The sequence below is a fragment of the Rhincodon typus genome, chromosome 12, assembly GCF_021869965.1.
Source record: "Rhincodon typus isolate 14 chromosome 12, sRhiTyp1.1, whole genome shotgun sequence".
NCBI lineage: Eukaryota > Metazoa > Chordata > Chondrichthyes > Orectolobiformes > Rhincodontidae > Rhincodon > Rhincodon typus.
The window spans coordinates 11,855,527-11,881,335 of NC_063343.1; the positions used below are offsets into that span (position 1 = coordinate 11,855,527).

Below are 25,809 nucleotides of genomic sequence, written 5' to 3' on the forward strand. Positions count from 1 at the left end.
TCAAGGGGAAAACTGAAAGATTGTGGCCAGAACCCCCACAATTCCTGCCCTCTGTTCCTTCAAAATCCTTAGAGACATCTCGTCTGGCCCCAGTGCTTTGTTCACGTTAAGTGCCAACGATCCATCTAAGAGTTCTTCCTTTATTAATTTTGAACCCTTCTAGTGACAGACTTTCTTCCTCTGTTACCGTAGCATGGGTAGTAACCTCCTCTTTGGTGATGTCAGATGCAAAGTGTTCATTTAAATGTAACTTTCAGCCATGTCCCCTGCTTCCATGTGTAAATCATCTTTTTGGTCTCTGATCAGCCCTACTCCTCCTCAAACCACTCTTGTACTGTTTATGTCTGTACAGAGAGGACTTTGAAATTTCATTTTATTCACTCATGGGATATGGGTGTCTCCTGCTGTCTAGTATTTATTGCAGGTCCCTAATTATCCCTATTCTCTTTTATGTTGGCTGCTAGTCTTTTCTCATAGTTCCTGTTCACTTCTCTTATTTGCTTTTTCACTTCCTACTTACACCTTCAGTATGCCTTTGGCTCTCAATTATATTTTCTTATGATGAAAATCGCGTGGAGGTAGATGATCAGCCATGATCTAGAATGGTAGGGGCTGAATGGTCTACTCTTGCTCCTGTGACCCTATGGATGGTCTGAATGTTAGGGGCCTTCTATTCAAGTGAATGGACATTCTGGAGAAATAATGATACCTGATCCATTAGCAGAGTCAACAGGGTCAGCAGTGAGAGTAGTAAGTTGGACAGGAAGGAGATTGGCCCATGGCAAACAAATGTTGGTGAGAGAGCGGCATTCTGGTTTGCTGCTCAGAGGGAGGGCAGCACAGAGAATGAGCCCTTCAGAGGATGACCAGAGGCAAGCTGTAGATTTAAACTAATGAGTAGACAAGTCCTGGGATAAGACCTTAAGAAATACGAACAGGAGTAGGCCATTTGGTCTCTCAGCAACAAGAAGGCTGATCAAGGAGTGCTGAAGCGTTGTGGTGGATAGTCATGAGGGTAAGAGTGCTTGGGATGGGAAAATGAAATGAGGCATGATGACCGGAACGAGGGATCTTGGAGGGATAAATAGAACAGAATTTTTTTTTTTTAAAAATCAGTATTTCATTTCTTCCCCCATACCAAAGCTAAACGGTTAATTCAGCCTCCTGGGGTGTTTTGATTTATGTTGAGGTGCATTGTTTCCATGTATTAACAAAAAATGCCAATGGCAGTTTAACTGCGAGATGGAAAGGCATCACATATATTATATGTTGACATCTGTGCCTGTCTTCCTTTCCAAAATTGATGCGCAACATTTGCAGTCTTTCAAAATCATGTGCAATTACCACAGCTAAGCTACATGGCCAGTCAGTGCCCAGGCTTGTCAATGTCTTGATATGCCAACTACTCTTCTGTTTCTGGGCGAGCTGCCCATTAGTGATGTAAGGCTGTTGAGTTATGCCAGGGCTCGAGACTACAGCACAGCACAAAGAATTTTGTTTTGCATTATCTTGTTCTACTTGGTACATTTCACACAATAACAGCAAGACTCAATACTCAGCAACCCAATTTTCACACACCCACACACACAAAGCCTGAATCTTCAATCTTCCTCCAGTGTAATTAGCTGCTAAGCAAATTGGAATTTTGTTTTCACTTAAAGTTTAGACTGATACATTTTGACTCTCCCATGAATTTTTTTGCAATGAAGTAAGCTGTTGAAATGTAGAAGTATAATTACTAAGATTCCCAGTCACTGCTCATCTGATACCAAAAAAGCTACAAGCTAACCATTGCCAGGCTTTGTGAACATCTGCCTGCCACGGGGATTCATTTCAGTTTACAGCCATGATGCAGCATAAATGATAACCATGACCAGAATGTTACACAGCACTGGACTCTTTAAACAGCACAAGAGCCTCTGCAAATTATATAGTTTTCTCCTACTTTTCTGGTATCCACTTCTGACAGAAATGACTGCCCATTGGACTCAAAGTGACCCACCTTTTTAGTACCAGACCAAGATTGCAGGCCTGAACACTATGCAGCACCGTTAGATGATTCTCATTGTACATTTGCTAAGTGTCCAATGAAACAGTTAGAAACTCATTAGCTATAGTTGGCCAGAGTTTCTGGGTGGCCTTCTGTAGGTGGAGCCTGTACTTGTTTCTACAAAGTCGGCATCATTCAGAGGATGGGAAGGTAAACCTAGGTGAAATAGTACTGGACTTGGGATGGTGTACAAGAATGATCCCAGAGATGAAGGGCTTATTATATGAGGAGCAGTTGAGGACTCTGAGTCTGTACTCGATGGAGTTTAGAAGATGAGGAGGGATCTGATTTTAAACTTTTAGAATGCAGAGAGGCCTGGATGGAGTGGGTGTGGAGAAGATATTTCCACTGGTAGGGGAGACTAGGACCCAAGGGCATCATTTAAGAGTGAAGGGATGACCCTTTAGAACTGAGATGAGGAGGAATTTCTTCATCCAGAAGGTGGTTATTCTGTGGAACCCATTGCTGCAGAGGGTTTGGAGGCCAAGTCATTGAGTGCATTTAAGGCAGAGATAGATGATTCTTGAATGATAAGGGGATCACAGATTATAGGGAGAAGGCAGGAGAATGAAATTGAGAAACCATGCTGAATTGGCAGGGCAGATTCGATGGACCAAATGGCCTAATTCTGCTCCTACATTTTATGATGTTGTGGTCTTATGGTGTTTCAGGCACTTAGTTTATCAACTTCTACTCAAACACTAACTTGGCATTCTACCAAGTCACCAATATAGGTTTGTCTAGCCTCACATAGACAAAACTAACGGAAAGAAATTTATTCAGAGTTAAATGGAAGATGGTCAATTCTTGTACCCTAAAAGAAATTATTTTGAATCATGTGTTTGAACGAGTTGTGATACACCTCCCACAGCACTTAAAACAGACCTTCAGGTCTAGAGATAGGCACTCTACCACTGTGTCACAAGAGCCCCTAAGCTCCTATGTTGTATGTTGACTGTATGCGTTGCAGGTTTGCTAATGGAGTAAATTCAAATTTTATGCCTTCATGCCAATCTCTGAACTCCGGATTAGTATTTATGTACTTCCCCTGGGTGTGCTGGGTAATACCCAGGTAGCCATGCAGGGGTATGAAGTTTGCAAGAGTTCGTGCATTTAGGTTAATTTGATTGTGTGCTTCAAGTCCCAAGTTTGCAATCTATTCCTCCTTGATTGTTAATGTCACTCCTTCTTTACCTATGCTCTAATGCAAGTGATATGAAGTATGTTTGCATCTTATACATAGGATTGTTGGGGGGTGGGGTTGCTGGCTGAGTAGTACTGTATTTATCCATAGACGATTACTGTAGAGACCCAGGTAATGTTTTGGTGGTCAAGGTTTGAATCCCACCAACCATCCAGAGTTGGAGAGTGGTTTGTGATTTTACAAGGGCTCATGTGGCATAGTGGTAGTGTTCCAGCTGCTGAGTTAGGAGGCACAGGTTTGAGTCAAAGCTGCTCCAGAAGTGTGTCATAACATCTCCAAACTGATTGAAAATGTCTATACAGAAATGAAGGGCCCTTCCCTGTGCAGTCATAAACAATCACCACTATTCATATAGTACCTGTAATATGATAGAGGCATTGTCGACCAAAATTTGATACTGTGTTGCAAAATAAGATATTAGAATAGATGATCAAAGAGGTAAGCTTTAAGATACTCTTTCAATCAGAGGAGGGAAAGAATTCTAAAGTTGAAGGCCTCAGCAGCTAAAGGTAGGACTGCCAATGTGAGGCAATTAAAATCAATGATGTGCAAGAAGCCAAATTCAAGGGGAGCATTGATCTCAAAGTTGTAGTGCTGAAGGGGATTACAATTTGAAAGCAAAAATGAGAACTTTAAAACCAGAACAATACCAGACCAATAGCCAATGTAGGTCAGCAAGCAGGGCCAGGACATGGGTGCAAGTTAGGATAAGGGCAGCAAAGTTTTTTGCAAGGGCTTTACGAAGGGTCACAACTGTCAGACCTGAACATAAGCTGTACAAAACTGTACAGAAATATTTCAAAATTTGATGATAATATATCATACTATAAAATATAACAGTATTAAAAGCTTACATTTTGAGGACTCGGTTTGAAATCCCTTTGAATAAAGTTAAACTCATTGTTATACCAATTGTATTTAATTTCCAAGCATGCCAATTCCACAAGTGAAGTAATGCAATGTTTAAATGAAATGTCATTTTGGATTAAACGTGATCTGACTGAACTGTGGTGCAGGTTGAATGGGAACAGGAGTAAACCAATGTTGCTAATATAGTCGCACCAGGACATACCCACCTTTTTCCAAAAAGTCTGCTGCTAGTTTTTGAAAAAAATGAAAACAATGATCAAAAATTGCAAGTTATCATTCCTTTGGCGGATAAAAGATAAATAAATCTTACAACTATGCCTCTTGAAGATCATTGTTCATTTGCAATGAACTGGTATGGAAGCAACACGCGAGGGAGAAGGTATTTAATTAATTGGTTCTAACAACTATAACTCCCTGTCCTCCAACTGATCTGAATGCCTTGTATTGGTAATTACAAGTTGAGTGAGAAAACTTGATGCTTTTGCTTGTGAAATGCTGACAAGTTGACACCTATGTTGAAACACTGATGTCAGCTGAAATGGCTGACAGCTTGCATATATTTACACCCTAGTTGAAGTCGTACAATTTACAACTAATGCTGTGAGAGGCATAAAAGCCATTGGGTTTTGGAGATACACTGAATAGGGCATCTGGTTTCATTAACCCTCAGATTTGTTGATGGATCATAGTTCCCATATCAAGGGCCCAGAACAGAGGGTAAAGAAAGTGTTCTTGTGTGATGAGATATTTGTAGACCAAGTTAGGCTTGGTTCAGTGATAGTATGTCAGTCTGAACCTCAGAAGGGTAAGGATGCAAGATTCACCCTTGAGAACATATACTAGGCACATATTTTAGAGTTGTGTTTTCAAAGAATGCTGACGATCAGAGTAGCTCTCTTTCAAAAGCAAGGTTAAACCAAAGTCCTCTTAGAGAATCTTAGGAACTCTCCCCATGACTTGACCAACATATGTCACTCTGCTATCATAATTGTTAACAGGCCATCTATTCCTTTATCTCAATACTGTCTGTCCACTATTGGAACTGTTGCCTTTGAGATGAGAAATTAATTTAAGCCCCTGTCCACATTAGTCATCCGTCTCATCGCTGTTGAAAGAAAGAAAGAAATATTTGCATCTGTATATCACTGTTCACATACTCATATGTCACAAAACAGAATGCACCCAGTAAGTATTTGCAAAGTGTAATCATTGCTGTAGTATTGGAAATATGGCAGTAACTTTGCTCAGACACCAATGGGAGAATGATCACATAATATATTGCAGGGGTCTTGTTTGCTGATTAAATATTGGTCAAAATGCTGGGGAGAACTTTTCCCTGGTCCTCTCCAAAATAGTTGCAGAGAAATCTTGGTTTATTACCTCTTCCAAAAGTCAATAGCTCTGATAGTGTGGCACACCCTCAGCACTATGATGGAGTATCCACCTGGATTGCTCACATCTTTGAAGTGGGAATTGAATCAATAACCTCTGGCACAGAAATGAGAATGTCACTGTGAGCCATGGTTGACTGTGGGATCTTACTGTTACATTCAGAGCTGCATTTAATGATTAGACTTGGAAACAAACATCAAAAGTTGTAAAATCTAATGGAATATCTTGAAATATACAAGATTCACTTGAAAATACAAGTTCTTTCTTTAATGTGAATGATATCAGGAGGTTGATCAACAAAACAAGCAACAAGTTGCAGCTTTTTTATATTGCTTTTTTTTTCTTCCAGCCACCACCTTGAAAGTGTTGATTGTACAGAGTGTGGGTGGGTGCATCAGTTTCTGGTTCAAGTTTACCTTGGTTGTGCAGGGTTCTGGGTGACTGTATTAAGTCCTAATAGCAAGGACTGTTTCAGGTTTCTAGTTTGAGGGTACTGGTTTGCTATGAAGGGTTGTAACTCCAGGACTTTAGCTGATTGAGCCTCAGCACTCCAGTATCTTCCTGGTCTCCCATTCCAAGTAATCCTTTATTGTGGAAGTGTAGGCAATGGATACTGGAAGACCGTTCTCTCTTGGAGGGTTTCACAGTCTAGTCTGACTTTGATTGAACCAGATGCCCACATTTATTGACATCCTTTTATAGTGATTAGAACTTGGAGTCCTGGCAATTGCAGCCCAAGCTAAAATCTGTTATCTCTGAGTCGATTTAAAGATTAAAACTACATTATTTCTAGTCTTTTTGGCTGAATTGCACAAAAACAGTTCATTAGGAACTCCGCTAATAGTGAGACTAACCTCACCCATTTAAATGAGATGTATTTATACAGCATCTTTTATACCTACAGGTCATTCTAAAGGCTATAAAGCCAGCAAGACACTTTTTGAAATGTAATCACTGCTACCATGCAGGAACAGATTGCAGATTACTTGGATTTGTGGGAATTCTTGAGGGCTAATTTTGCTTGGTCATATTGACTGCATCAACTGCACCATGGGACTGTAAAAGAAAAGAGCTTCCATTCCACTACTACATGATGTAGTATCATCATACCATATCAAACTATTCTACATCAGTAGGAGCTTGGGGAAAACCTCAGTTAAGTTTTTGTGTGAATACACATGACAGAAGGATAAAACTTTTTTGTACGATCTAAAAATTGATACGTCAGCAACCAGTAGCAATCTACAGTCTGTGCACTTTGCAAGGCTGTATCAGTTAACTTGTTTCTTTCTCTCCAGTTAGCTGAAACATTTAAACAAAGGATGCAAATTTATTTCATAGTCCCAATGAAAAGAGAGTCAATGCACCTGGCTTTCTTGGGCAATTTGGGCAAGCGTAACTCCACAGTGCTGTGCCTACTTGGTTGAGGATGTGTTTCTCTGTATAAGGGGTGTGAATTTGATTTACAAACAGCATCACTAGAAGCACAGTTGAGTGGTTTTCAGTGTCTCTGGGTATCTGTAATTTCAGTTGAATTAATCAATTGAAGTTGTGAGTGTGCAGAAGGATGAACAAATTTAATCTTAATGTGAAAATGTTTTTAGCAGTGTTGCTAGAATCAGTGTCAGCATGATAGTAACCTTTTATTTTGCTGATTTTTCTTTTTTTTTTTGTTTCGTCATTGTCAGCATCCTGCTGAGTGCAATTCAAGATGACAACCATTTACACCTCCATTATTGTTTTATTTGTTCTATGCTTTATACAACAACCTGGATTTATATACCAGTTTTAATGTAGTGAAATGCCGAAAGGCATGGGTCAGCAGCCTTATCAAGCAAAAATGCTCCTTGAGACACATAGCGAGCACCACCACTTGCAAATTCCCCCAAAACATACATCATCCTGTCTTGGAACTAATCACTGATCCTTCACTGCTACTGAATTAATATCCTGGAACTACCTTCCAAACAATACTGTTGGTGGCCCCACACAACATGAACGGCCGCAAAACAGTAGCTCACCACCACGTTATCCAGGGCAATTAGAAATGGGCAATTAAGGTTAGCTCTGCCAGTAACGCCAGCATGCGAAATTTTTTTTAAAATTTCAGGTGGCCAAAAGGTGGGGGGTGGTGTGTGTGTGTGGCGTGTTGGTGGGAAGGAGGGGGGGATTTTTCTAAGCCTTGGGACCTCAGAATCTGAAGGCATAGCCATAAATGGTGGAGCAATATAATTCACGGCTGTTCAAAAAGCTAGATGTGAGGCAGCGGAGAGATCTTGGAGAGTTGTGGAGCTGGAAGAGATTTCAGAAATAGAGAGCAAGGATAATGAAATTAGTATTGTAGTGGTTGTGGTATGTAACTGAAAACCTATTGGCCCTCAAGTAAGTGCTAACATTAGACCAATGGAGACGATCTGATATAGGAGCTACTGTCAACCTCAAACTAGGTTGATGATGTAATAGGTAATGTTGCTGGATGGGGCAGGTGTAAGTCCCAACTTGTGGATCCAGGCCTCCAATACGTCCCATTACTTCTACTAAAGAGGCATTGTCTGATAGGTCAATGGCAGGTTTTTGTATCCATTTTTCTCCCATCCCTCAGACCTGCCACAGACAACTGAATTTGCTGCTTTCCCCCTTCTTTGGGGCTAAAAAACTGTCTTAGTAGTTCAGCTCTCACCCAGTTTGTGTAAATAAATGGTCAGCTTATAATTGTAGCAACAATGCCAGAGGTCACGAGGAGATATCTGAAGGCATTTACACCACAGTCAAAGACTTTCTCCAGTTTTCGCCCATCCCTTTTCAAAGGTACTGGGTCAACAGCTGTCCTCTCCACTCTTTTTTTTCATGTAGGTGGTTATTCTTGTATAAGCCCTGAATGTCAACAAGTGGTAATTGCTGTGGGAGGGTGGGGAGGGGGCAGGAATGTCAGGTCTGAACCAGATCCTTTTCTCGTCCACCTTTCAAATGTGAGCAGTATGATTGACATCTCCTCCAATCCTGCACTGTAATTTTATACCACCAGCAACCATGCACCAAAAGAAAAAACTTGTAGTTTTGCTGCATGTTTTATAACCCAGGGCATCCCAAAGAACTTTATGTACAATGAAATGCTTTTGTAGTGTCACACTGCAATTCCCTTGCTAACAGCATTGTGTGTCTACCTACAGTACATGGACTGCAGCAGTTCAACAAGGTAACCACCACCAACTTCTCAAGGGCAACGAAGGACAGGCAATAAATGCTGGTCGAGGCAATGATGCCCACGTCCCAGAAGTGAATTTAAAAACTCACTGTTAGAATGTAGGAAATACAGCAGCCAACAGTAAAATTCCCAGAGGGCTGGTACGCCTGAAATGTCTTCTGTACTTGCAGCTGTGAATTTTGATTTGAACTGACGATTCATTGACTCCGAGACGAGAATGCTGCCCATGTGGTGATGAGTGACAGTTCTGGGGAATGGGGAATAGCTGTCTCCATATTCTACTTATGATCTGTTGGAAAAAGTGACTTGATGTGACACAATATCTACAAACATTCAAATTAGAAGCAGGAGTAAATCAGGAGGATCAGACTCCACCATTCTATAAGATCACTTCACATGCCTGTCTGTCTCTGAGAATCTGTCCACCTTCCCCTTAAAACTAGTACTTTGCTTGCATGACCTATTGAGGAAGAGAGTTCCAAAGTCTCATGACTCTCTAAATTTCTTCTTCGACCTATCATAATCTGGCAATCCCTTATTATTAAAAAGAGATCTTGTGTTCTGGATTCTAGATTAGAGGCAGGTCAGAGAAGGTTCACTAGATTAATTCCTGAGATAAAAAGGTTTGATTCATGAGAAGAGATTGAGCAGTTAGGCCAATACTGACTAGAGTTGAGAAGAATGACAGGAGATCTAGTTGACATATGTAAGATGCTTTAGGAGCTTGACAAAGTAGATGTAAAGCAGATGTTAGAGGGCAACCTAGAATGAGAGGTCATAGTTTTAGGATAAGGGGAGATGAAGAAGGGTTGTGAATCTGTGCAATTCAGTCCCCAGAGTGCAGTGGACTTTTGGGCACTTATTAAATTTGAGGAGTAGACAGATTTTACTTCATAATGGGTTGAAGGGTTATGGGGAGAGGGCAGGAGGGTAGAGTTGAGGCCTAGCTGAGAGATGCCTTGATCGTATCAGATGTTGGAGTAGGCTCGAGGGGCTGAATTGCCTACTCCTATTCCAACCATTACCACCAAGCCAGGGGATCAACCCTGGCTCAATGGAGAGTGCAGGAGATCATGCCAGGACCAGCACCAAGATACCTGAAGATGAGGTGTCAACCTGGTGAAACCACCAGTCGGGACTATTTGCACACCAAATAGCGAAAGCAGCAAGTGACAGACAGAGCTAAGTGATCCCACAACCAACGGATCAGAACTAAGCCCTGCAGTCCTGCCACATCCAGTTGTGAATGGTACTGGACAATTAAGCACCTCAGTAGAGGAGGAGGCTCCATAAATATCCCTATCCTCAATGATGAAAGAGCCCAGCACATCAGTGCAAAAGATAAGGCTGAAACATTCACAGCAATCTTCAGCCAGAAGTGCCGAGTGGATGATACATCTCAGCACCCTCCAGTAGTCCCCAGCATTACAGATACCAGTCTTCAGCCAATTCGATTCACCCCACATGATATCAAGAAATGGTTGGAGACACTGGATACTGCAAAGGCTATGGGGCCCTGACAACATTCCAGCAATAGTACTGAAGACTTGTGCTCCAGAACTTGCCGTTCCCCTAGCCAAGCTGTTCCAGTACAGTGACAACATTGGTATCTACCCGACAATGTGGAAAATTGCCCAAGTATGTCCTATATACAAAAAGCAGGACAAATCCAACCCGGCCAGTTACTACCCCATCAGTCTGCTCTCGGTCATCAGTAAAGTGATGGACGGTGTCTTCAACAGTGCTATTAAGCAGCACCTGCTCAGAAATAATCTGCTCAGTGACACCCAGTTTGGGTTTTGCCAGGGCCACTCAGCTCCTGACCTCATTACAGCCTTGGTTCAAACATGGACAAAAGAGCTGAATTCCAGACGTGAGGTGAGAGTGACAGGCCTTGATTTCAGGGCTGCATTTGACCGAGTGTGGCATCAAGGAGCCCTAGCAAAACTGGAATCAATGGGTAACGGGGGCATACGCTCTGGTAGTTGGAGTCATACCTGACACATAGGAAGATGGTCGTGGTTGTTGGAAGGCAATCATCGCAGCTCCAGGACCCCTCTGCAGGAGTTCCTCAGGGTAGTGCCCTCAGCCCAACCATCTTCAGCTGCTTCATCAATGACCTTCCCTCCATCATAAGGGCAGAAGTGGGGATGTTCGCCGATGGTGCTGAACGTTATGCAATAATCCGCAACTCCTCAGATACTGAAACAGTCAGTGTTCAAATGCAACAAGATCTGGATAATACCCAGTCTTGGACTGGCCGGTAACAAGTAACATTTTACCACACAAATGCCAGGCTGTGACCTTCAGCAATAAGAGACAATCTAACCACCGCCCCTTGACATTCAATGGTGTTCACATCACTGAATCCCCCACTATCAACATCCTGGGGGTTATCATTGACCAGACATTCAACTGGACTCACCACATAAACACAGTGGTGGCCAGAAGCTCAGAATACTGCGGCGAATAACTCACCTCCTGACTCCTCCATAGCCTGTCCACCATCTATAAGGTGCAAGTCAGGAGTATGATGGAATACTCCCCACTTAGCTGGATGAGTGCAGCCCCAACAACACCCAAGAAGCTTGACATCCTCCAGGACAAAGCAGCCTGCTTGATTGGCACTACATCCACCCCCTCCACCACCGATGCTCAGTAGCAGCAGTGTGTACTATCTACAAGATGCACTGCAGAAATTTACCGAAGATCCTCAGACAGCACATTCCAAACCTACGACCACTTCCATCGAGAAGGACAAGGGCATCAGACGTATGGGAACACCACCACCTGCAATTTCCCCTCCAAGCCACTCACCATCCTGACTCTCAAATATATTGCTGTTCCTTCACTGTCGCTGGGTCAAAATCCTACAATTCCCTCCCAAAATAGTGTTGTGGGTCAACCTACAGCAAGAGGGCAGTAGCAGTTCAAGAAGGCAATTCACCACCACCACCTCAAGGGCAACTAGGGATGGGCAAGAAATGCTGACCAGCCAGTGATGCCCACATCCCACAAATGAAAAGGAAAGAAAAAATAAAAGTTCCTAGTTCTAATTCTTTGCACAAGAGAAAGCATCTTATCCACATCCATCATTCCAACCCTTCCTGGTCTTAATTTTCAATTAAGTCGCTTCCAAACTCCAGCAAATAGAAATCTAGTGTGTCCATCTTTCAAAGTCTCTATACCACTTAAGCAGCTTGATGACTGCACGTCGGTACAAATAGTCCCAGAGACCTTGCAAACACTGGGATCCGAGTGCTGATATATCATTCACTTTAAGAAACAATTAGGAATAACATTAATCTTCTGTTACTTACTTTAATCTGGTTCATTCTAGGACACGTGCACGTCACTGACTTCAACATTGCAGCATTGGTAAAGGAGGAGAAGCAGGCTACTTCCATCGCAGGCACAAAACCTTACATGGGTAAGTGTGGGAGACTGAGGATTGGCTGATTAGTAATAAGAACTAGTACATATTTAGTACACTTCACAATTTTGGTGTGTATCAAAACACTTTACAACCAATGAAGTATTATTGAAATGTGGTCACTCTTGTATTGTAATTTATGCACTGCAAACTCCCATGCACAGCAATGTGATAACAACCACATCATCTCTTTTGTGTGATGTTGGTTGAGGGATAAATATTAAGAGACTGTAAAGAACTCTACTACCCCTCAACAGTGCCAGAAGATCTCTCTCATCAACTCGAATGTGAAGATCAGGCCTTGGTTTAATGTCTCTTCTGAAATATAGCTCTGTCAGTACTGCATTGCAGTTTCAGCCAGGATCATGGGTTTAAGTCACTCAAACACACAACTGTATTTGGTCAGTTTAGAACTGATTTGTTTTGTAGGAAAACAATCAAACTGTGCTGGATATGTCAGAAATTATATTACTGTTAAGAATTAATAGTAACAATATGGGATGTTTTATTATGTTCAAGATGCTATATTAGAACACAAAACAGTACAGCTCAAGAAAAGGCCTTTAGGCCCACCGTATCTGTGTCGACCATGATGCCATTCTAAACTAGTCCCAACTGCCTACACATGGTCCAAATCCCTCCATTCTTTGCCTGTTCATGTGTCTGTCTCAATGCCTCCTTAAACTTTCACTATTGTATCTGCGTCTAAAACCACTCCTGGCAGTGTGTTCCAGGCATCTACCACCCTCGGTTTAAAAATCAAACTTGCCTCGCGCATCTCCTTTTAAACTTTCCCCCCTCACCTTAAACCTTTGGCCCCTAGTAATTGACATTTCCACTCTAGGAACGAGACTCCAACTATCCACCTATCCTTGCCTCATTATTTATATTCTAAATATTTTCTATATTTCTGTGGCTGCCCCTCAGCCTCTGATGCTCTCATGAAAACAATCCAAGTTTTTCCAACCTATCATTGTAGCTAATACACTCCACTCCAATCCAGGCAACATTCTGGTAAACCTCTTCTGCACCCTTTCCAAAGCCTCTACATCATCTCACACCTGTCCAGATTAAACTTCGTCTGCCATTTCTCCACCCAACTTTCCAGTTGATCTGTATCTTTCTGCATCCCTTTGCTATCCTTCCTCACTATCCACAACTTTACCAATTTTCATGTCACCTGCAAACTTACTAATTAGACAACTGACATTTTAATCTAAATCATATATATGTGTATTACAAACCGAGGCCCCAGCACTGATCATTGTGGAACACCACTGGTTACAGACCTCCAGTCAGAAAAACATCCCTCCACATCTACCCTCTGTCTTCTATCGCCAAACCAATTTTGTATACAACCTGCCAACTCACCATGGATTCCATGTGATTTGATCTTCTGGACCAGCCTACCATCAGGGACCTTGTCAAATACAGTAGGTAAAATAGGAGTTGTAACTGTGTAGAACAACAGTTTATATTTGAGCAATGTCTTTTAATGTAAAACTCCTCGGAATGGAAGTGGTAATATCATGATATTGTTACCAGAGTAGTGCTCCAGGGACATCAATTCGAATTCCACCATAGTCATACAGCACAGAAGAGGCCCCTTCAGCACATCGAATCTGTGTCAACCCATCTATACTAATCCCGCATTCCAACATTCGGTCCGTGTCCTTGAATTCTATGATATTTCAAGCTGACCCACGTACTTTTTTAAAAGTTGAGATTGCCCACCTTTACTAACACACACCGCGCTCCCCCGCACCCCCAGAAGTGCATTCCAGATCTCCATCACCCTCTAGCTGCAAAACATTTTCCTTACATTCTCTTTACATCTTTTCTAAACCTCCTGCCTTTCACCTTAAAATTATGCCCCTTAATTTTTGACCCTTCAACTAAGAGTTCAGATGATGAAAACTGAATCACCGACCTTCTGCAATAAAAAGTTAGTCAAAATGACACCATGTAACTGTTGTTGATTATTCACTAAAGCCCTATAGGGACATCTTTACCAGGCCTGACCTGCATATGATTCCAGACTCACAGCAATATGGTTGACTCTCAACTGCCCTCTGAAATAGCCAAAACAGTTCAAGCAGTATTAGGAATGGATAATAAATGCTGGTTGAGCTAACAATATCCACATCCGATAAATATTTTTTTAAAAGGTGCTGCACAAGAGCATGAACAGAATCATACCCTTGCTAGTCTGATGCCAGGTCTGTTCTTTTGGGGTCCAGCTCCTTTTGTTACAGATTGTGGAGTTCTGTGTGGCTAGTACAGAGCATGCTGTGCATCAGATATGTACAGAACTGATGGAGGTCTCTCCTAAGGCTGGAACCAAAGAACTGGTATGGTGAAATAGGATGGAGAGAAGCAGCGTGAATAAATAGGGTCCCTGTTTTTTTTTCAGTATAAGCCACTTTTTCTCAACCCTTAATGCATGGGACATCAAGCCCCACCGGAGTAGGTATAACTGCAAAAGCCACATTTTGATCCTGCCCGTGTAGCATTCCAGATATATCAAGCCCCATGCATAGGGAAAATCACTGAGATAGTCCAATGAGTGGATTTTGTTGTATTGTGTGAGGCACATGATGTGGCTTGTGACATAATAGCTGACAGCCTCTTTAAGTCTTTATTCAGCTAAAGCCATGCTTAGTTTGGAATTGAACCAGGACAATGCAGCAAGTATCTTTTAGATGAGGATGCTGTGAGTTCATTCTGTTGTTAACCAAAGATCTCGCATTATGCTAACGCGAGTGCTGTGACAAAGAGCTTAACCACAACCAGCTTACAACAGTGCATTCTGGAAAAGTAATCCTCCTTACTGATTTTCAAATAACTGAATACAGTTGGCTGGTCTGCAGACAACTTCAGTTATTAACTACCACCTCCACCTCCAAACCACAACCACACTGAGGCCCACCTCATAGACAGAGAAAAGACAGATTCCAGAGACCCAGCCATATTTGAACTGTGATAATGTAAAGTCATGGAGGGGTGTTACCTTCTTCGAAATCTATCAAATGGCAAACCATTTTACAATGGGAATCCATCACATAGGTTTCAACCATCCAAAAACATGATATGTAAACCACACAGTAGAAATTAAAGTACAATAAGTAATCTTTTTAATACATATAAAGAAGTCCTCCTAAAAGGTTACCTTATAAAATAAGAAATACATAAAATCGGTCACACTGGACCTTTATTGTAAGTCTGTCCAAAAGAATATGATGACCATTACAACAATGAATATCATTATGCGGAACATCAGTGGCAACATGACAGATAAAGCATGCACATTGTGCACATTCATGTCCAGGAAATTGAGTACATCATGGACACCTCACTATAATAGTTTATTTTAGCAATCATTTGGATGCTTTTTAAATTTTTTGACATGTTGTCTGTTTTTATTTTGTTCTGACAACTTTTGAATTAGTAAACATTGATCAAAATCCAGGCAATGGGCAATAAGTTCAATTCTGGTCTCCCTGCTACAGGAAGGAAGTTGTGAAATTTGAAAGGGTTCAGAAAAGATTTACAAGGATGTTGCCAGGGTTGGAGAGTTTGAGCTTTCGCAAGAGGCTGAATAGGCTGGGGCTATTTTGCCTGGAGTGTTGAGGCTGAGGGGTGCCCTTTAGAAGTTTATAAAATCATGAGGCGCATGGATAGGGTGAATAGCCAAGGTTTTTTTTTGTAGGCGTAAAGGAGTCCAAGACTGGAGGGCATAGGTTTAAGGTGAGAGAGGAAAGATTTAAAAGGGATCTAAGGTTTAACATTTTCACCCAGAGGGTGGTACGTGTATGCAATGAGCTGCCAGAGGAAGTGGTGGAGGCTGGTATAATTACAACATTTAAAAGGCATCTGGATGAGTGCATGATAAGGAAGGGTTTGGGGGTATATGGGCCAAATGCTGGCAAATGGGGCGAGATTAATTTAAGATATCTGGTTGGTATGAATGAGTTGGACTGAAGAGTCTGTTTACGTGCTATGCAGCTCTATGACTCTTAAGTAAATTTGTTAATACTGAAGATGCAGATGGAAGAACTTTATTCAGTGAGCTATTTTAAATCTATTACTCCAGACCAACCAATTCAGATGTATGAATTTAATTCATGCAATTAAATGTTTCGAGAAACAATCTCCTTCACTCGGGTACAGATGTTAATTAAAAATTGATTTTAATTAAAAGCACCATCTGGAGCCTTAATGCCAGTGTTATTGGAATGCAAGGCTCACAGCAAAGTTTTTAGCAATAGTTGCTCACTGGTAGTTAGCTTTTACCAAAACACTCAGTTCACAGTCTCATTCTGTGATGCAAATACTCAACCCACTGAGACTGTTTCATTAAGAGCATTTGAAGTTGTTTTTTCTTGTTACTGCTGTATAGAAAACAGGACATTTTTTTTTGAGAGATTGGCTTCTTTCCCTCACACACATGCACTGTTCTGAAAATGCCATGATACAGGCTGGAATCTGACACCAATTAACTTTATTTATTCATTATTTAAATTTTCATCCCCATAGCCTGCAGTCAAATGGAGATTTCTTGGGCTTAGAGACGATATTAGGTAAAAAGGAAATACAATCTTTTCCCAAAGCAAACAGGCTATCACAACTGGCATATGGAACATTTTCACTAGGACATTTGTTAGTAAATCAGACAGAATGGATGGTAGCTTGTGGAAGTGATGGGGGTTTTGCCTGTTGGCTGGAGACCCAGCAAGACTCCCATACTGTTTCCTTTGGGAAAGGCTCAACAAACCATGAACCAGTCAAGAAATTGAGAGGCTTTTAAGCAGGACATTGCCTATCAGGAGCTGACAGCTAAAGACAAGTAACTCAACTGCATTTCCCTGGGAGGTGGTGAATGCAGCTGGAACAATAACTACCAGAGGCCCAAGCTAATGGAGCAATCCAGGCCAGAGATGACTAGTACTGTGAAGTCAGCAAAAAGGTAATGAGGGTGTGGGGAATGCTGGCAGTAGGGTCAGGAAGGTGACTCACAATAGGCTCTTCCTTCCTCTTGCTATGCCTGTCGTTCAGGCACTGAACCTCTTTCAAGGAGGGATCCCTTCCTCCCCTGGAAGACCATAAGCAGCCCACGTGGCTTTTCATGCCATGCTTCCTGCATGGCAACAGGATACTAGAGAGGGCAGAAGTTTCCATGTAATACCTCTAGTCAAGCATAAAGTACAGATTAGCAGAGGAAGTCAAGGTAGTTTGCCACAGGACAGGTGAAGAATTGCACTTGGCTAAGAAACTGCAACTCCTCTCAGTCTCTTGGTTTCAAGCAGACAATGATACAGGAGCACCCTTTCTTGTGGACTGAATCAATTTCCAAGTGTAAGATGCAGTTGGTGAATAAGTTGTGCAAGTCCACGAGTTGAATCTCTGGCATCATGAAAGAAGTGTGCAAGGACATGTTGATCATCCTGCATCAGTGCATGAAATATCTATAAGTACAAGATAGCAAGATGAAGCCTGGATGTAGTCAAGACTTTTGGAATGGCAAAATAACTATTCCACAGAAATGTTGAGAGTCAGCTTTAACAGGAGCTCCAGGACGTTGGTGGAATACTGGGTCCCTTTTTCAGCTCACCTGAACTCTAAGTGTACCAACATCATTCGGCTTCAATGTTGTCTCTTGTGATGGTATCAAAGGTGCCAGGTATCTGGTCCCCTGTAGTGGTAGGGTTAAAAAAAAAAAACTTTAGGCTGAGATTTCATACCCATTGCAGTCAGAAAGGTGAACCAGCTGGAGGCAGATCCTTCTAAGACATCAGCAGTATTGAAATAAATAGCACCTCCACCCTTGGAGACTTTGTTTGAAAAATCTCAGCTACCCACCTCTCAACCTTCACAGGGAGCACCATCTGGCAGTAAGGAATTGGAACATTCAAGCAAGGAATTTTACTATGTTAAAGGTGCTATACAGATGCATGTTGTTGAAATCAGGTACAGGAGGGTAGATACAATGATCAGGAATACTTGTGATTAGCTGTCCATTTTACTTGAGTCATTTTTTCAGATCAAATTAATAAGTTTATTTTCTTAAGGATGTATGCAGATGGTTAAACTATGAAGTGACATTGAATTACTAAATGTGATTATTTGAGGACCACAAGCAGGGAATTACTTAGAACTAGTAGATTTAGTAGTGTAATATTAAGAGCATCTTGGTTCATGATAGTCCTTTCAACAATCCACTCTGGCCCACAGTACAACTAATATCATACAATGTGGTTGTATCTTAATTCTATCAGAGTAATTAGACTTGGATGATGTATAGTGCCTAAACAGTGTTGCTCACATCTAGAGATACACTCAAGAATCTGTTCTTGAGTAAGATTTATTTTGTACTTCCTTCTCTCAAGCTGCAGGCAACGCATCAGGCACCGTTTCTTTTGTTCATGATCTGGTGATGAAGGGGCAGCTCCTTCTACATATTAGTCATCCTACATATTTGTAAATTCTAAGTGATACAGTGCCAATAGATTAGGATTTATTATTATCAGAAAATTCACAATTAGTGAAAAAATAGTCACAGCATGGAGTGAGCAACCATGGCTACGGTCAATTGCTTTATATCTGTTTTCACTAATGGAGAGGATTCTGCCAAACTCTTAGCAAAGAAGGAGATTGTAGAGGATTTTTAAAATTTGTTCAAGGGATGTGGGTGTCACTAGCTGGGCCAGCATTTATTGCCCATCCTTAACTGCCGTCTGGGCAATTAAGAGTCAACCATATTGTTGTAGATCTGGAGTCTAATCTAGTCCAGACCAGGTAAGGAGAGTGGATTTCCTCCCGTAAAGATAATTAACCAATCGGGTGAAGTTTTTTACCCCAATTAACAGCCCTTAATTCTAAATTTGTCGTTGAATTCAAATGTCACCATCCATCATAGTGTGATTTGAACCTATGTTCCAAGAACGTGAGCCTGGGTTGCCAGATTACTACATTATTGCTTCACCACCATCATCAGGGACTACTGTTTCTGAATTAAAACATGAACTTGGGAACACAAGGTATAACTAGATGAGATAATATTAGATAAGAAAGAGGTAGTTAGACAATCAGTCTTTGAGGGTGACCAGGTAAGTTGAGAAAGTTGTTGCAATGGTTTACTAGATCCTGGATTTTATAAACAGAAGGTAGGGTGCAAAAGCCAGGAAGGTATGGTAAACATTTATAAATAATCAACAAGGCCTCAGCTGGAGTATTTCCAGGCAACACACTGTAAAAAGATGGTCAAGTCCTTAGAGAAGTTACAGAAAATATGTACTAAGATTGTATTAGAAATAAAAGACTCCATATTACATGAGAAGACTAGAGAAATTGTGGTTGTTTGCCTTGAAGCAGAGAAGGTTAAAAGGAGATTTGAATGAATTAGTCAGAATTATGACAGGTGTTTCTTATCAAGTAACTTAAGAGAATGAACAGGCTATAGATTTAGACAAACGAATCAGAAGTTTCATGAAGGAAGAAACAATGTACATGCGTTGAGTTATTATGATCTGCAGTGCAATTCCAGGAAGCGTGACGGAAACAGATTCAGTAATAAACTGCAAAAGGGAATTGAATCAATGCCTGATGTGGAAGATGTTATGAGACTACAGGGAAAGAGCGGGTAAATGAAACTAATTGGCTACTCTTTTCTAAACAATCACATCAGACATGAAGAGTCCAATGGCCTCCTTCTTCTGTATGGTACCATTTCATGATTCTGTGAATTCCAGAGACCCTTTACAGTCTTCACTAAGTTTGTTAAGGCACCAGAAACAAGTGTTCAATATGCTGTAATATCTGTACAGCAGCAATACTAAATGTTCTGCATCGCTCTTCTTATTTGTAGACGCCATTTGGAGTCAAATACCCAGGCAGAGGTATCCCTGATCCGCACTAAAACACAAGCTAGTTTTTGGCTGTTTGTTGTTAACAGATCCAGTGAGAAAATTGTGTAAGGTATCAGCAGCATTTAGGAATAAATCCAGCCTACTGACCACCTCTGCAAATTGAAATTGGTGGGTATGATGTTGTGGGTATTACCAAGAGCAGGCAAAAAAGGGATCGGGACTGGGAACTAAATATCCAAGGATACATGTCCCATTGAAAGGACAAGCAGATGGGCAGAGAGGATGGGGTCACCTTAGTAAGAAATGAAATTAATTCAATAACAAGAAGGTTGGAAGGTGTTGAATCTGTGAAGTAGACTTGAGGAACTGCAGAGGGGGAGAAAAGAACCTGATGGGAGTTGTGTACAGCTTCCTAGCAGTAGTTAGGATGTCGGGAAGAAAATGAATCAGGAGATACAAAGGCACGTAAGAAAGGCATGATGACAGTAATCATAGCAGTATACAATATGGAAACAGGCCCTTTGACCCAACTCATCCATGGGGGACTTCAGTATGCAGGGGGTCTGTAGAAAATTGGGCTGCTCCCAAGAAAAGGAATTAGAGGAATGTCTGCAAGGTGGGTTTTTGGAGCAGCCCATAGTATAGCCCATGGGATACAAGCCGTTTTGGATTTAGTGATGTGCAATGAGGCAGACTTGATTTAGACAGCTGAAGGTGATGGAACCTCTAGGGGGCAACAACTATAATATGATATAATTCACCCTGCATCTTGAGAGGGAGAAGATTGAATAATATATAATGGCATTACAATTGAGTAAAGGTAACTACAAAGACCTGAGGGAGGAGCTGTCCAGAGTTAATTGGAAGAGGACCCTAGCAGGGAAGATGGTGGAGCAGCAATGGCAGGAATTTCTGGGGGTAATCCTAGATGCACAGCAGAAACTTATCCCAAGGAAGAAGCATATTAAGGGGACAATGAGGCAACCATGGCTAGCAAAGGAAATTAAGGACAGCATAAAAACAAAGGAAAAAGCATACAGTCTAGTGAAGATTAGTGGGAAACCAGAGGACTGGGAAGCCTTTTAAAAGCCAGCAGAGGATAATGAAAAAAGCAATAACTGGGGAGAAGATGAAATGCGAGTGTAAGCCAAATTGTAATATAAAAGAACATTACAAGTGTATTTTTAGATGTATAAAAGATGAGAGAGAGGCAAAAGTGAACATTGGACTGCTGGAAAATGGGGCTCGAAGTAGTATTGGGGAACAAAGAAATGGCGAAGGAACTGACTAGGTACTTTGGTCAGTCTTCACAGTGAAAGACACCAGCGACGTACTAGAACTTCTAGAGTCAGGAGGCAACAGTAAGAGTACTGGCTATCACTAAGGAGGAGGTGCTGGAGAAGTCAAAAGGTCCGAAGGTGGATAAATCACCCAGAGTTCTGAAAGAGATAGCGGAGATTGTAGAGGCATTGGTGGTATGGGCTTGGTAATGGCATGAATAGAGGATTGGCTGACTGGCAGAAGGCAGAGAATGGGGATAAAGGCATCTCTTTCAGGATGGAAGCTGGTGACTACTGGAGTTCTGCAGTGTTCATTGTTGGGACCACAACTATTCATGTTCTACATTAATGATCTGGATGAAGGAACTAAGGGCTAAAGATAGGTGAAGGGTCAGATAGTATTGAGGAAATGGGGAGGCTGCAAAAAGACTTGGCTAGCCTACCAGAGTGGACAAAGGAGTGGCAGATGAAATACAATGTGGGAAAGTGTGAGGTTATGTACTTTTAAGGAGAATAAAGGTGTAAACTATTCTCTAAATGGGGGTAAAAGCTTCAGAAATCTAAAGCAAAAAGGGACTTGGGAGTCCTAGTTGAAGATTGTCTTAAGGTTAACTTGTAGAATCAATTGGCAATTAGGAAGGCAAATACAATGTTAGCATTCATTTCAAGAGGGTTGGAATACAACAGCAGAGAGGTACTGCTGGAGCTGTGTGAGGCTCTGGTCAGACAGCATTTGGGATATTGTGAACAGTTTTGGGCCCCATACTGAAGGATGTATTGCCATTGGAGGGGGTCCGGAGGAAGTTTACAAAAATGATCCTGGGGATGAAGAACTTGTCATAGGAGGGGTGGCTGAGGATTCTGGGTCTGTACTTAATGGAGTTTAGTAGGATGGCGGGGGCGGGGGAGAGATCTGATTGAAGCTTACAGAATACTAGGAGGCCTGGATAAACTGGAGAAGATCTTTCCATCAGTAGGAAAGGTAGGAGTGGGGGCACAACCTCAGTGAAGGGACGACCCTTTAGAACTGAAATGAGGAAGTTCTTCAGCTTAAAGGTGGTGAAACTGTGGAACTCATTGCCACAGAAGGCTGTACAGGCTGAGTCATACAGCACAGAAACAGACCCTTCAGTCCAACCACTCCATGCCAAATATAATCCCAAGCTAAACTAGTCCTACCTGCCTGCTCCTGTCCCATATCTTCCTAAACCTTTCCTACTCATGTACTTTTCCAAATGTCTTTTAAACATTGTAAGTGTATCCATATCCACCCCTTCCTCAGGAAGTTAATTCCACATGTGAACCACACTCTGAAAAAGATTTGTCCCTTACATCTTTATAAAAATCTCACCTCTCACCTTAAAAATGTACCCCCCTAATCTTGAAATCCCCCACCCGAGGGAAAAGACAACTACCATTAACTCTATCTATACCCCCATTATTTTATAAACTTCTATAAGGTTGCTGCTCGACCTCCAACACTCCTGTGCAAAAAGTCCCAGCCTTTCTTTATAACTCAAACTTTCCATACCTGACAACATCCTGGTAAATCTCTCTGAGCCCTTTCCAGTTTAATAATAACCTGCCGATAACTGGGTGACCAGAATTGGACACAGTATTCGAGAAGAGGCCTCACCAATGTCCTGTACAACCTCAACATGACTTCCCAACTCCTATACTCAAAGGTAAGTATATTTAAGACAGTGATCAATTAAATAGGTTCGAGATTATTAAGGGAATCAAGGGTTATTGGGAGAAGACAATAGAATGGGGTTGAGAAATGTATCAGCCATGATCAAATGGTGGAGCAGACTCAATTGGCCGAATGGCCTGAATCTCCCCCCATATCTTATGAATAGGGCGACTGATATGCATGTTATGTGGTTGGTATTGCACTTAATTTGAATGTAATCAGAATAGAATCACTTGTATGAAACATCGGAAGCTTTCTTTCTGCACAGCTGCAATATTCTCTTGAGAAACATCACTTGAGGTAACCAAAAAATCATTGCCATGGTCTCTTTACAAAACAAAGATAAGGATGGACTTCTTGTATAATTCCTCAACAATCTATGAAGGGAAGAACACATTGATAGATACAGAGGATATCAACTGATGTGATTTACGTGTGTACAGTATATACGCTCCCCCTCAGCGCATCAAAATTTTAAATCCACTGTCATTCTGCTCTTCCAAAAAAATTACAACTTCTCAGAATATTTGCATGGGTTAGTGATCTTTTGGTTTGCTTGCGAGAGTAAGATTGGGGCTGGTAAAGGACAGTAGTGGGAAGTTGTGCGTGGAGTCCGAAGAGATAGGAGAGGTGCTAAATGAATATTTTTCGTCAGTATTCACGCAGGAAAAAGACAATGTAGTCGAGGAGAATACTGAGATACAGTCTATTAGACTAGACGGGATTGAGGTTCATAAGGAGGAGGTGTTAGCAATTCTGGAAGGTGTGAAAATAGATAAGTCCCCTGGGCCGGATGGGATTTATCCTAGGATTCTCTGGGAAGCTAGAGAGGAGATTGCAGAGCCTTTGGCTTTGATCTTTATGTCGTCATTGTCTTCAGGAATAGTGCCAGAAGACTGGAGACTAGCAAATGTTGTTCCCTTGTTCAAGAAGGGGAGTAGAGACAACCCTGGTAATTATAGACCAGTGAGCCTTACTTCGGTTGTGGGTAAAGTGTTGGAAAGGATTATAAAGAGATAGGATTTATAATCATCTAGAAAGGAATAATTTGATTAGGGATAGTCAACACGGGGTTGTGAAGGGTAGGTCGTGCCTCACAAACCTTATTGAGTTCTTCGAGAAGGTGACCAAACAGGTGGATGAGGGTAAAGCGGTTGATGTGGTGTATTTGGATTTCAGTAAAGCGTTTGATAAGGTTCCCCATGGTAGGCTATTGCAGAAAATACAGAGGAATGGGATTGAGGGTGATTTAGCGGTTTGGATCAGAAATTGGCTAGCTGTAAGAAGACAGAGGGTGGTGGTTGATGGGAAATGTTCATCCTGGAGTTCAGTTACTAGTGGTGTACCTCAAAGATCTGTTTTGGGGCCACTGCTCTTTGTCATTTTTATAAATGACCTGGATGAGGGCGTAGAAGGATGGGTTAGTAAATTTGCGGGATGACACCAAAGTCGGTGGAGTTGTGGATAGTGTAGAAGGATGTTGTAGGTTACAGAGGGACATAGATAAGCTGCAGAGCTGGGCTGAGAGGTGGCAAATGGAGTTTAATGCGGAAAAGTGTGAGGTGATTCACTTTGGAAGGAGTAACAGGAATACAGCGTACTGGGCTAATGGTAAGATTCTTGGCAGTGTGGATGAGCAGAAAGATCTCGGTGTCCACGTGCATAGATCACTGAAAGTTGCCACCCAGGTTGATAGTGTTGTTAAGAAGGCGTACAGTATGTTAGGTTTTATTGGTAGAGGGATTGAGTTTCGGAGCCATGAGGTCATGTTGCAGCTGTACAAAACTCTGGTGCGGCCGCACTTGGAGTATTGCGTACAGTTCTGGTCACCGCATTATAGGAAGGATGTGGAAGCATTGGAAAGGGTGCAGAGGAGATTTACCAGGATGTTGCCTGGTATGGAGGGAAGGTCTTATGAGGAAAGGCTGAGGGTTTTGAGGCTGTTTTCGTTAGAGAGGAAGGTTAAGAGGTGACTTGATAGAGACATACAAGATGATCAGAGGATTAGATAGGGTGGACAGTGGGAGCCTTTTTCCTCGGATGGTGATGGCTAGCACGAGGGGACATAGCTTTAAACTGAGGGGTGATAGATATAGGACAGATGTCAGAGGTAAGGGCGTGGAATGCCCTGCCTGCAAAAATAGTAGACTCGCCCACTTTAAGGGCATTTAAATGGTCATTGGATAAACATATGGATGATAATGGAATAGTTTAGGTTAGATGGGCTTCAGATTGGTTTCACAGGTCGGCGCAACATCGAGGGCCGAAGGGCCTGTACTGCGCTGTAATGTTCTATGTTCTATGTTCTATTATTAACACGAACAAGGAAGTCAGAGTGACTTGTTTTACCAGTGTCTGAGAGAACAAGAAAAGAGTTCTCTGATATATATGGCCCTCACTTAGTCACGATATCCTTTGGCCACCTTCAGGCTCTCTCTAAAGTCATTTATATGGTGGCAGTGTCTCCTATGAGGTGGAAAGTGGTCTCGAGGCAGAGATTGAGCTCAGTGGCAGGGATTCAAAGATCTTGCCCCCGCCCAGCAATTACTTGCAGGCTTTGGCTGAGCAGCCAAGTTGACTGATCATTTCCTGGCAGGAACCTAGATGCAGATAATTTACTTTGAAGTGTGGTCATGATGGAGAACACCTCTGCTCTGTTTTTGACATATCATCACAAAAGTAACAAGGAAATTTCACAAGTTTCAAAATCTCCCCTCCCTCCACCGCATCCCAAAACCAGTCCAGCTCGTCCCTGCCTCCCTAACCTGTCCTTCCTCCCACCTATCCCCTCCTCCCACCTCAAGCCGCACCTCCATC

General features: G+C 41.9%; 1 protein-coding gene across 1 annotated transcript in view; it reads left to right on the forward strand.

The window, feature by feature from the left end:
* Positions 1 to 25,809, forward strand: part of LOC109912174 (serine/threonine-protein kinase 32B-like) — an 860,354-nt gene that overhangs the window by 168,466 nt on the left and 666,079 nt on the right. Inside the window, exon 6 of the mRNA XM_048603938.1 lies at positions 12,062 to 12,151. Coding sequence (XP_048459895.1) covers positions 12,062 to 12,151 — 90 coding nt within the window. The remainder of the gene's footprint in view (positions 1 to 12,061; positions 12,152 to 25,809) is intronic.